Here is a 13,550-nt window from a genome sequence, read left to right on the forward strand (position 1 = left end):
TATCAGGAAAATCCAGGGAAATGCTTATCTTGTAAGTAGGTATTTAGGGTTCCCCAAAAATTCGGATGCACTGCACACACTTCTGTTATTTACAGAGAGTCTCAATAATTAAGCTAAACAAAAAAAGAATTGTAAGCCGTTCAGAAATAACACCTAAGGTACTTGATACAAATAAGGCCTACGTTCTAATAAGGCCTACACATCAGAAAACACAGATAAATAAATCCAACCGGGATAATACTTCAAGGACACGTACTCATATGCCTTACAACCCGGTAGAGTACAAGAGCGTCCCGATCCACGATCCCAGCACCAATTGGCACGCGTTCTTCTAAGGTGGTGGGTGATTTCGTGCTCTCTTTTAAAAATCTGGCGATTTCATCTTACATTTTCGGTAAAATGACGCTGTTTTAGATTAAGCTTTTCTTAGTAATTGTTTCTAAATATTTCTTACTAGCTAATAATTACCTTAATTTTTACTACTGGCTATAGATGCATTATTTGTAATTTCTTAAAGACAACAAGAGCAAGATATCTAATAAGGCCTAGGCCTTATTTCAGCATAGTAAGCCATATTAGATACTTATGTTAACACCTGATTATGGACAAATTCATTAAACTAAATGAGTCAAAGAGTAACTAAATATTTATTTAATAAGAATGTTACTAACAGCACAGAAAATAAAAAGAAAACAGAGTCGAAAAAATTTACAAAACCTGTAAAAAAAGGAAACAAAATACAAAAACAATAAAAAATAAGAAATAAAAGTCGTATGTATAATTCTAAAGGAAAGGAGAATAAAAGCTGGTATTATCATGCCTGTCTCGAAGACAATGTAGCAGATATGCGATCATAAAGGACTGTTTTTGGTGGTATCACAAAGATTGTGTAGGAGTTCGTAAAGATGATTCAGAAGCCTTTTTATGCCCTGGTTCTAACAAAAATTGAGATCTCATTTTGTTTACAAAAAATCAAGACTAAATGATGTTCCTGAACTGATTTATTTAAAAGGTTTTATGTGTAGGCCTTATTCGAACACGGTGTTTTAATAAGCCCTATACACAAAAATAATATTGTTTGTTTTTGATATTTTTTTTGATCATTTAAGTAAGGAATCATTACTTTGTTACTATGAATATTTAATTTTATCTATAACTAGCTGACCCGGCGAACTTTGTTCCGCCTTAATGACAATAAATAAGCAGACTTTTTTTTTAATTTCGAACGGGATAAAAAGTATCCTATGTCCTTCTCCTGGCTCTAAACTACCTCCCTGACAATTTTCAGCTAAATCGGTTCAGCCGTTCTTGAGTTATAAGTGGAGTAACTAACACGACTTTCTTTTATATAAATAGATATAGATTTATGTATTATTCTTAATAAATGGAATTTAAGTTTATCTAGAGATATACAGTATATTTCTGTTTACTTGGTATGAAAAATTTTGATAACGCAAACAAATCGACGTGTTTAATGTTATAAGACCGCATTTTGTTTAATACAACCTCAATTTTAAGGTCTAGAGGCATTTGAATCTTATAGGCCTTATTCCGTGTAGGTGATTTATTAAAGCCAAAATCAGTGGTTTCGTAATTTGCTTAATTTGAGTAGATTTAGTTAAAAATTTTGTTATTTTTTGTAATATTGCTAAAATTAAAGGATGGAAGAAGTTAATTAACCTTGTTTTTGTTGACTGGCGTTAATATTTATTGAAATATAAGCATTTAAAGTTAGGTAGGCCTTATTTGTATCAAGTACCTTATTTCAAATATTTTTAGATCAATGTCCTGGACTGCAACGACCATGCGCCCGTATTCGAGATGCAGCAATACGAGGCGTCGGTGAGGGAAGGCGCCAGTCCCGGCACCACCGTGCTGACCCTCAAGGCTACCGACCAGGATATCGGCAAGAACGCTGAAGTAAGTATCTCTCCGCCTAGTACAAGGCTGCTCAACCTTTTAAAGAGTTGGGCCAAACGGTGGATTCAATCGTTAACGACGGGCCACTTACATGTCCTATTTCAGTTACTCTCAGGACAACCGCAATCAAAACTCATTAAGTATTAAGATCTAACCACACTTGCGCGGGCCACTTAAAATTCTTCGGGTCTGGGATCGAGCAGCCTTGCCCTAGTGCTTATTACAAACAAAGCCAACGCATTTACTACTACTAGATTCTCTATTTATTTAGTTGATTGTGCTCTTCTAACTACATAGTATTGTAATTTGACTGAGATAAAAGTTACGAGTTTCCATACAATATATTTAATTCAAGGAGGTACCTGCGTTCCTCATTTCCTCGATATAATATTAACATGAAAGACTGAATAATATGAAATATCTCTGCGATGTTTCATTATACGACCTTTACGTCACACGTACAGTTCTTGGAAATTCAGACTAAAATTGAACTAAATTCTTTGTCCCCTACGTGTTCTTTACTATATTTTAATTGCATATTTTCTACAGGTGGAATACTCAATCGAATCGGTGATAGCAGAGAACCTCAATCCAGACGACGCCAACGAGTCAATAGACGTCAGTTCCGAGCAGTCCGACATCCAGGATGTGTTCAGGGTGGATGGAAGAAGCGGCGCCTTGCTAACCAGGGCCTCCCTGGATAGAGAGAAAGTGGCCAGATACACTGTCATCGTCAAGGCCACCGATCAAGCCAGCCCTGTGTCCGATCGGCTTTCTAGCACGTGAGTTCTTTTTTATAAATACTTTTTTGAATCCTGCCACTGCCAGGTTATTTGGCGGGAAACAGAAAAAGTTTTTCACTGTCATGATTGTCAAGGCCACCGATCCACTCTCTAGACGTGAGTTCTTTTTTAAAATCGATACTTTTTGGTAAATCCTGGCCGGTAATAAAAATTGGCGGGAAATATAGATTTTTTTTACAAACATGGCGGTTTTTTATGTCGTCAGATACAATAGTTTTTGTACTATTATTTATTATTTTATTTTAATACATATTATTTATCAACTTAGAATGAAAGTTCATTATGAAACCTTAGACCAAAGATATTTAACACATAAAAGTATTCATTTACTGGTTGTGACTTTGTAACTTAACTTTACATTTTTCGACATCAAAAACATCTAATTAACGCTGTCCCTTTAATTAAATTGATAAGGTAATTATTTCAGAAGTCTTTCATCATCGCAATTAATGTTTTTACCGAAGACTTTCTTTCTTTTATGTATGAAATACACATTTATATTTTAACACAAACGATGGAAGTTGTGTCGAGTGAAATAAAAGTATAACGCTAAGAATCTAACATAAGCTGAGCCGCACCACCTAACTTTAACGGTAACTATAACGCTAACCGGTGCTTCTTGTATGGAGTTTTACAGATTTTTGACGTTTGTCAAAGTTAAAGTAAGATGGTGCAACCCAGCTTTAGTATGTAAGTACTAATTTAATTTTAAAATAATTAATTTACTGATATATTTTCTCTCAACAGAGCGACAATCCACGTGAATATCTTGGACGACAATGACAACTACCCGCAGTTCAGCGAGAAGACGTACACAGTCACGGTGGATGAGGACATCAGCGTAGCTGACAACCCGGTCGTTGCGAGAATCAAGTAAGATTTGTTCATCATCATCAAGTGTCTACATTCTACATACTCTACATTTAGTCTTTACTGTAGGAGGACGAACCTGAAGAGCTGGTAGGTCTAGATAGCACGTTTTACTCGCCCGTTTTCATCAGCAAAACGCGCGACTGCAGGTGGGCAAAATGTGTGAACCTTTAGTACGTCAAAAATCGCACGAGTAGGCAAAAACGCGTCTTCTGGACCAGCTGGCCTATACACAAACCCCACTCTGGTCAGACGAAGGAAGCAATAAACATATTGAGTATTGAATTCGCATATATCTCCGTACCTTTCCTTTCTACGGGCCTCCTGAAATAAATACAGCTTACACGAGTGTTACTTTACAAAATATATTTCTAATTAACAGTTTTGAAACTTATCAAAAGTATACTTTTTAAAATAAATATCAAGAGGTCAATAAATATCGAGTAGACAAGGCCTGGTAGAGTGCAGACCATTAAAAGGAAATATACTTAGATCTCCCATCTTTTTCCCATTAATCCTGGTTTCTCTCCAAGCTCCTTGAATTTTCATGACCATAAATCGTACTGATGGTTCTTTGAACAAGATATTGAACACTCACAAATGAGGTTACGAGTAAGTACTTATTCTTCTTTCAAAAGAATATTTATGTTATCTTTAGAGTAAGCAATATGGCAATTTTGGTGTTGCATAAATTGGCCTTTTGTACTCTGTCATATAAAAATGTGTAATTTTGATTGATATTTTGATTATACCCTGAAACATAAATCTTAAACCCTCTTACCAAAAGGATATGAAAGATTATGATTGATTGGTCTTTAAAGTAGCTCGTGAATACTGGAAGCCGTAGTATAATCTAATATCTGAACAAAATTAGGCGAAATAAATAACTTGGAACTTCGTAGGTACCTACCCTAGATCTGATGAAATAAATCCTAAATCAAATACATTTATTTAATCAATTTTATTCTGTATATTCATAAGTATTTATTTATGCATGACATTTGTGCCGGTAAATTAGATTTTTCATTATAGCACACTTAGATTCTATGATAGCACATCATTAGGAATGTACAAAACCAAATTATACAGTTGTTTGTTAAGTTTTAATCTCGTTTGCAAACTTACCTATCACTATCTACGTTTATAACACGAATATCGACGATTTCTTTAGTCCACACCAACAGAAACCGGCAATTTTTGTGACAGATAAAACATGACATGGATACCGAACTGTCTTTGTATCTGTTTTTGATTGCAAAGTAAAGCAAAGTTAGGAGTAAAGCAAAGTAAGGCCCGGTTTCCATCAAGGCGCAGCAAAGCAGAGCGGAGTGGAGAAGAATCGGGCGGACGAATTTTTCTATAGAAATTGACAGCAGTGCGGAGCGGAGAAGACAAATGGAATGAATAAAATCTGATTGGTTCTTCAAATTACTTCTCCGCTCCACCTTGGTAGACACCTGGCCTTAGACAGTCAAACATCTTTATGTCTGTTTCATCTTATCTAGAGTAGGTACGGCTAACTAGCAGCGATAGGTACAAAAGGTCGATACGACTGTCGAGTTGACAAATATTCTGTCTCTTCCCATCTTGTGTATTTGTCGTAATGTCTCGTTCTCCCCGCCAAAATATGTCAAAGTCAGACGGGTTCACTCATGAAATAGGGTTTGTTTATAGTTCCGAAATACTGAACTGTCCTATGCATGACATTGACAGGGGGGCGCCACCGTCAATACCGGATCGCTGGTTCCGATTTTTGCCATGTCGGAAACCATATAGTTGAACGATGGTAGCGCCCTCCTGTCATTGAGTTTGGTGGGACAGTTCAGCATGGGTCATCTATACATTTGGTATCGCTTCTCTTTACTCCCAAAATTGTCAGTTTCTATTGGCAGCTGGCACGGACCATAGGCAATATGGCTTAGCAATAAACGCATAACATTGCAAACTGCATCTTAGATGCAACTCACGCAATATGGCCGTTGCCTGAACTTAGATCAAATATTGATTTGCAATTCTGTGGGTGTAATCGATTCTTGTTAGCTATTAAACTTTAATCAAGGTACGAGTGTCTTTGAATAGTTTATCATATTGCACAACACGTTATTTTGTGGGAAAATTGTTTAATTATAAAACTATACAAAAGTAACAAATTGCTTAGTATTGCGAAATTCGAGCTTCCTCGTTGTGGATAAAAAAAAAATTATAGTAGGCCATACAATTTGCTTTTTAAAGTTAAGCTTCGTATACGCGTGAAAATTGTTTCGCTGATTCCAATTTTCGCGATAGCAAAATTATTTTAGATTTATAATTTATATTTTTATTGAACGGCAGAAACTATATGCCATATACGAGTAGTATATGGGATTCCCATTTTTTCTTTCTTACAAGGAGAGCCCCATTTAAATCAGTTCCCCTCCAACAAAATATTTTTACCCGAAAAATAATTTAATAGTAAAGTTTTTTGTATACTTTAAACTCGAACTACGAAGATCAGCAGCTGTAGGCCATTTTCAGTCAGTTAGAAGTCGAAGTGATCACCATGGCCGAATTCGATCAGATTAAGGATTAATCATCATCATCATTATACATAACTGAACCTTTGTCCACAGAGCAACAGATGCGGATGTCGGTGCGAACGCAGCGATCCGCTACGCCATCATCGGCGGCAACACGCAGATGCAATTCTCCATCGACAGTCTGAGCGGGGATGTGTCTCTGGTCAAACCGCTGGATTATGAACAGCTGAGGAGCTACAGGCTTGTTATAAGGGCGCAAGGTAATAATTCACTTGAATATTTTGAAGAAAGAAATGCCAATTTCTGGTCCAAAACTAAGCGAAGTTGGATAAATACTCAATCTTTATAAGGTTTTCTGGGCGGAGCAGCGGCGCGGCGCGGTACGCCGCGGCATTTTACAAGCATTTTGGTGAACGCGGCTTGCCCGCCGCGCCGCCGCGCCGCTCCTCTTGCAATCCGCCAGTGTAGCAAGGCCCTAAGGGATTGTCTTACGCATACCACTCGTCTAACTCTTAAAAAAAATTGCCGCCAAGTCAATATTTTGGTTGACTTTTTATTCTTCCTTCGTGTGAGCTCGGTATCAGATATCACTGTGTGCTTCTTCAAGCCGTTTGGATAATCCAGTTGATACAAAGTAGGTACAATGTCTTATCTAAGCTCAGGATATTTGTTAGAAATTGCAAGTTACTCGTATGTGTCTTAGGTAGTTTCTTAAAAACGTTCTTATTTGACTTTTATCTCTCTCAGACGGAGGCAGCCCATCCCGCTCCAACACGACCCAGCTGTTGGTGAACGTCCGCGACGTAAACGACAACTCGCCCAGGTTCTACACGTCGCTGTTCCAAGAGTCAGTCAGCGAGAATGTGCCCGTGGGATATAGTATTGTCAGGGTAAGGAGAAAACTGGTTATATTTTAGTTGATAAAAGCCTTGAATCTATTTAATCCTAACCGGTAATTTAAATATTTGCATTATTATTCGATCTAGCATATTATAAACTGACTCATCGGTGTATTAATAATTATTGTTTTATCTTGTACTAGCAGCCGCCCGCGACTTCGTACGCGTCCCAAGTAACATTTTACTCCATTTAAGAGTTCACATTTAGTTCCAATGTGTACTTAAAGCATTAGTACAGTTCACTCGTGATGTATAAGCTGTATTATTGCAATTAATTACACCTATACCTGTCTAAGGGACTTATAGGAGTGTAGACTAGTGTAGAGTTATACTTTTATACGATTGTTGGTGTTATAATACTCTAACAACTATCCTTTAGTCAGCCGTCTGACTAAGAGCATTATAGGAGGGTAGAAATACGGCAACCGCTGTTTAACGGCCTACTTGTACGATGTTATAGAGCTAGCATTTTAATAGAACACACGTGGTCATTTATAAAGCCAAAGGCTGTTATGTTTACTTGTTTTAGACTGTTATACAGCTAGTAGCTGTAGTAGGACTTGTTTCTGTTAATAAAATAACCTTTTTTTACTATCTGTACAAAAGTGTTTCAATGGTTCGCATGTGCACTGTAGGCTGTTAAAAGGACTATATGTGTTGTCCATTAACATCAATAGCAGTTTATTTGTCCACAAGTACTACTCTTATTTGCTTTAAGCTGAAAATGAATGTGAATGTGATATTCTATTACACTTTTCCCCAAGCCTGTTTTTAGTTGTATTTATGGTGGTTCTGTACATGATGCAGAGGAAAATATTATGCCTGAACCTGAAAGTTCCCTTCAAAATATACAGATATCAGAGTGTGATGATTGCAGTTCTAGTGATAGTGAATACAATTTTGATTTAGACAATTATTTAACCTTTAGCAAAAAAATAAGAACATGGGCTATTGAAAATCGTATTCCTCATTCCGCTTTGAATAAATTGTCAGGCATAATAAACGAATTTAAACCGGGAACACTACCGTCTGATGCTTTAGGTATTCATACTTGACTATTAGTACCTGGGCTAGGCGATTTAACGGACATTAATAATTTTTATTGCGGATCTCTAAAATTTCAGTATTTGAAAGAATTAAAGATACACAATTGACCTGAACTAGGTACATCTTAAAGCTGTACATAAGTTCACATTAGAATAAATTTATAGACATTAGCGCTGTAGTGGTACAAATGTGGAACTTAATATAGATAACAGCATTCTAACAGAACACATGTGAACCTAATATACGCTCACCGCATTAAATTGGAGTTATAACAGTTCACATAGCCGTATTTCATTTCCACCATTTTGTTCTACATAACCTAAAATATTTACCAAATAAATCTCCAAAATTAATGCAGATTTATCACAAAATTCGCAGATAGAGCGATTGAGTTTTGGTTTCATGTTATAATTAATTACCGTAGTATAATTATAATGCCAATACAATATCAAAAACTGAAAATTGTAGATTTCCTCTCAGCCAGTTTTAAATATTTTAAAATGAATATCGCGTTTTTACAGAGGCGCGTAAATATTTTAGCTGTAAATATGTATACATTTCACGATAAAGTTGCATTCCCAATGGCATTAACATTATTAAGTATTTAAAACCCGTGTTATTATTTGCATAAATGATTATATTATCCGCCCGAGTTGTTTCCTCTTGGCACTCACGTACAAATACCAAACTAATATTAAAATGTGGAAATAATTTAGGACACACGTGAACTTTATGTAGCATTGGAGTACTTTTGTCGGACTTTATAACTTTGAAAGCTGTGCATTTAGCCACTTGTTACTCTTTATTGTTCTCACGTACGTTGTATGGTTCACACTGCGTCCCATATAGTGCCGTAAGTCAGCCTTAAGTACGATGTTACTATTTAAACTGCTATTATAATGCTATTATACTGCTAATGTACAGCCATAGTGAACTTAAAGCTGTCTAATTTGTGCCCAAACTGGTTCTATAAAAGCATTATATTATAGCAAGCTATACAGCTCGTATACAGCTGACATACACAGCTTGTGGAGTACATGTGAACGACTATTGAACTCTTAAATGGAGTAAAATGTTACTTGGGGTGGATCCCGTTTTACCCCCTTCATCTATCTTACGCGGTTTAGATTTTTTCATACAAATGTTTTTTCCCGCTAACTCCCGTTCCCGTGGGAATTTTGCAATATCCTATTGTAACTAAGCTTTAAGTTTATTAAGGTACCTGCATGCCAAATTTCAAGCGTCTAACTTAAGCGGTTTAGATTTTTCATACAAAAGGATTTTCCCGCTAATTCCTGTTCCCGTGGGAATTCCTAAGTATACTATAACCTGCCCAGGAGTATGAAGAATAATTGTACCAAGTTTCGTTAAAATCTGTTGAGTAATTTTTGTTTCTATAAGGAACATACAGACGGACAGACAGACAGACAAAAAAATTACTGATTGCATTTTTGCCATCAGTATCGATCACTTATCACCCCCTGATAGTTATTTTGAAAATATATTTCATGTACAGAATTGACCTCTACAGATTTATTACAAGTATAGATGATACCTACATAGGTAAATGAATTAACTTACATTGAACGCATACCTAGTCCTATGTGAGAGGTAGTCGGCGAAATGATGGTTTCAAACATGCCTTAGAAATCGTGTACATTAAACTATGACTTTAAATGTATCTATGCATATTGTCTAAAGTCGATATTATAATACCACTATAAGATCATATCGTTTCATCCATGCATGACAGCATTGCTAGTCCTAGCCCTGCTGTTTCAAATTTGGCATAACTTAAAACAAAACATTCATTTTTATTAAATTCAGGTGCAAGCCTACGACGCGGACGAAGGCGTCAACGCTGAGCTGACGTACACACTTTCGGACAAGGAGTATAGTGGAAGTGAACTGCCCATCACCATCGATCCGCGATCGGGCTGGGTCTACACTTCGGGACAGCTGGATCGAGAAACACAGGCCAAATACCAGCTGCAGGTAAGATCTCATTACTTCTTACTGGCTCCTGCTGTGACACCCTTTTGGACAAGGAATACAGTGGAAGCGAGCTGCCCATTACCATCGATCCGCGATCCGGCTGGGTCTACACCTCGGGACAGCTGGACCGCGAGGCGCAGGCCAAATATCAGCTGCAGGTAAACTCTTATCACTTCTTACTGGCTCCTGCTGTGACACCCTTTCGGACAAGGAATACAGTGGAAGCGAGCTGCCCATTACCATCGATCCGCGATCCGGCTGGGTCTACACCTCGGGACAGCTGGACCGCGAGGCGCAGGCCAAATATCAACTGCAGGTAAGATCTCATTACTTCTGTCTGGCTCCTGCTGTAACACCCTTTCGGACAAGGAGTACAGTGGAAGCGAGCTGCCTATCACCATCGATCCACGATCCGGCTGGGTCTACACCTCGGGGCAGCTGGACCGCGAGACGCAGGCCAAATACCAACTACAGGTAAGATCTCATTACTTCTTATTGTTTCCTGCTGTGACACCCTTTCGGACAAGGAGTATAGTGGAAGCGAGCTGCCCATCACCATCGATCCGCGATCCGGCTGGGTCTACACCTCGGGGCAGCTGGACCGCGAGACACAGGCCAAATACCAGCTGCAGGTAAGCTATGATGTTTTTCTAGATACTTTTGAAAATTTTAATGTGAGTCTTTCGCAGACAGTCTTTTTAAAAGCCTCGAAAATCGCCTCAACTCTTTCTGTGTGACCTTTAATAATTTAATTTGCGACTAAGGAGAGGGATCTTTTACAGATTTTTTTTTATGTTCAAACACCAATGAAGACTTTCAATAATATTTTTTTTGTTAAAAATTGATCAAATTCTCTAAATACCTCCACTTGCTTACCTCTTCTTATACTCAACAGAGTTAATCGAGTATTTAATTAAAAGCTAAGAAGTTGATGAAATCCATACTACAGTCTACACCAGTGTTCCGCAAACGGTGTACCGCGTCACACTGGTGTATCGTGGTCATTAGATGGTATGCCTCGGCACACCATTAGTCTTAACTAATAAAGGTAATTACTTAAAAAATGTTTGTCCACGAGTGGTGCACCTCCAAAAAAATTCGTTTTCCTAGATGTACCTACCTTGAACACAAAAATTTTGCGGAACACTGAGTCTACACAACAACACCGTAACAACCAAATAAACATGATGACCCTTCGACAGGTGACAGCTACCGACGGCGGGACCCCGCCCCGTTCTGCCACCGCATCAGTAGTGGTGGTAATCCAGGATGTCAATGACAACGATCCTGTATTCGCGCCCGCGCAGTATGACGTGGAGATCGCCGAAGACGAGCCGCCCGGCACGCCGCTCGTCACTGTCACGGCTACGGATGCTGATGAAGACAACAGGTGAGATCAAGGCATTGATGATCATAGGCGTACCGAATCGAAGGGGGGGCAGGGGAGAGTCTCCTATGACATGCAATGAGCTAAACCAGACGTTGAGTACGCCTATGCTGACTACGCCACAGCGTTAGTGGTGGTGGTAATCCAAGACGTCAATGACAATGATCCAGTATTCGCGCCGGCGCAGTATGACGTGGAGATCGCCGAAGACGAGCCGCCCGGCACGCCGCTCGTCACCGTCACGGCTACGGATGCTGATGAAGATAACAGGTGAGATCAAGGCATTGGTGATCATAGGCGTACCAAATCGAGGGGAGGCAGGGGAGAGTCTCCTATGACATGCAATGAGCTAAACCAGACGTTGAGTACGCCTATGCTGACCACGCCACAGCGTCAGTGGTAGTGGTGATCCAAGACGTCAACGACAACGATCCTGTATTCGCGCCGGTGCAGTATGACGTGGAAATCGCCGAGGACGAGCCGCCCGGCACGCCGCTCGTCACCGTCACGGCTACGGATGCTGATGAAGATAAAAGGTGAGATCAAGGAAGGCATTGGAGATCATAGGCGTACCGAATAGAGGGGGGGGGGGGCAGGGGAGAGCCTCCATGTCACGGCTACAGATACTGACGAGGACAATCGGTAAGATCAAGAAAGAATATGTCAACATTAGGACTCCCCCAGCGCCCTAAAGCAAATTCAACTTTCCTTAATATATTTTTATTAGTTGACAATGGGTCATTCAGAATAGAATTGCTTACGATGATGTACACAAAGATTTTCATAACCATTAATGTTCGATTGTTTGTCATAGATTGCACTACGAAATCACCGGTGGCAACACCCGCGGTCGATTCTCCATCACATCCCAAAACGGGCGTGGACTCATCACAGTTGCACAGCCACTAGACTTCAAGCAAGAACGGCGATATGTACTCACTGTCACTGCTACAGACAGTGGTGGCCGTTCTGACACAGCTATGGTTCACATCAACATCACTGATGCCAACAACTACGCGCCGGTGTTTGAAAACGCACCTTATACTGCTGCGGTGAGTTCCATTTTCCAATGTTAGAACGAACAGAATGGGCGGGGTCTTACTTATCACAGTCGCGCAGCCACTAGACTTCAAGCAAGAAAGGCGATACGTTCTTACTGTCACTGCTACCGACAGTGGCGGCCGTTCTGACACTGCTATGGTCCACATCAACATCACTGATGCCAACAACTACGCGCCGGTGTTTGAAAACGCACCTTATACTGCTGCGGTAAGTTTCATTTTTCGTTTCGTAGAAAAATCTAGATTCTAGGGACTTGGACCCAGTTTCACCATACTATGCATAGTTTTACAAAAGTTTACCCATATTACTTGAGTAAATTGACTACCTCTGATCTACTAAAATATGTAACGTTGCTGGAGTATTCTAGCGTCAAACGTAAGGTACAGTCAGCATCAAATAGTCCGTAACACCCAAAGTGGCCAAAAAGATGACAACACTACATACAACGCCACTCTTGTAGCGGAGTTTTGAGCTGGCACTGTATTAGGTTTGTTGTCGACACGACTAGAAGGAGAAGACTACATGACGCAACTTTATTCCAATGTAGCAAAGAAGTGTTGCAAACTTTTTGACTACTTTGGGTGTCACGATCACGAACTATTTAACGCTGCGCGCGCGGCGTATGATATTTCTAAGCTGTGTCTTTCTTTCCACACAAAGGTGACTGACTTTTACAGTCTTTTGTTTATAAACCCAATCATTCCACCAGGTATTCGAAGACGCACCAATAGGCACGACAGTCCTCGTGGTATCAGCTACCGACAGCGATGTTGGTGTCAATGCTCAGATCACATACAGCCTCAGCTCGGAAATATCCAACGAGGCGGTGGCGCACCACGACCAGGAGTTCGTGATCAACCCGCAAACTGGCGCCATTACTACGAATAAGCTGCTGGACAGAGAAACTATGAGTGGTGAGTGACATTTATTTTACTGGATTTCGTTCACAAAAGGGTCCCAAGTATACTACCGCTGTCCGTCTGACGGTTAGTGGACTAAGTTTAAATAACATAAATGAACATATTGTATCCACGTATCCAGTTTCCACTGC

At 39.5% G+C, this 13,550-nt stretch overlaps 1 protein-coding gene across 1 annotated transcript in view; it reads left to right on the forward strand.

Moving 5' to 3' along the window:
- stan (protocadherin-like wing polarity protein stan) overlaps positions 1-13,550 on the forward strand; it is a 117,549-nt gene that overhangs the window by 62,766 nt on the left and 41,233 nt on the right. The window contains exons 5-13 of the mRNA XM_028313063.1: positions 1,780-1,920; positions 2,470-2,702; positions 3,471-3,596; positions 6,203-6,369; positions 6,857-6,999; positions 9,883-10,050; positions 11,253-11,440; positions 12,252-12,489; positions 13,209-13,413. Of these exons, the coding sequence (XP_028168864.1) occupies positions 1,780-1,920; positions 2,470-2,702; positions 3,471-3,596; positions 6,203-6,369; positions 6,857-6,999; positions 9,883-10,050; positions 11,253-11,440; positions 12,252-12,489; positions 13,209-13,413 (1,609 nt within the window). The remainder of the gene's footprint in view (positions 1-1,779; positions 1,921-2,469; positions 2,703-3,470; positions 3,597-6,202; positions 6,370-6,856; positions 7,000-9,882; positions 10,051-11,252; positions 11,441-12,251; positions 12,490-13,208; positions 13,414-13,550) is intronic.

This window comes from Ostrinia furnacalis, unplaced genomic scaffold (genome assembly GCF_004193835.3).
Source record: "Ostrinia furnacalis isolate ACB-3 unplaced genomic scaffold, ASM419383v2 OfSCF4144, whole genome shotgun sequence".
NCBI lineage: Eukaryota > Metazoa > Arthropoda > Insecta > Lepidoptera > Crambidae > Ostrinia > Ostrinia furnacalis.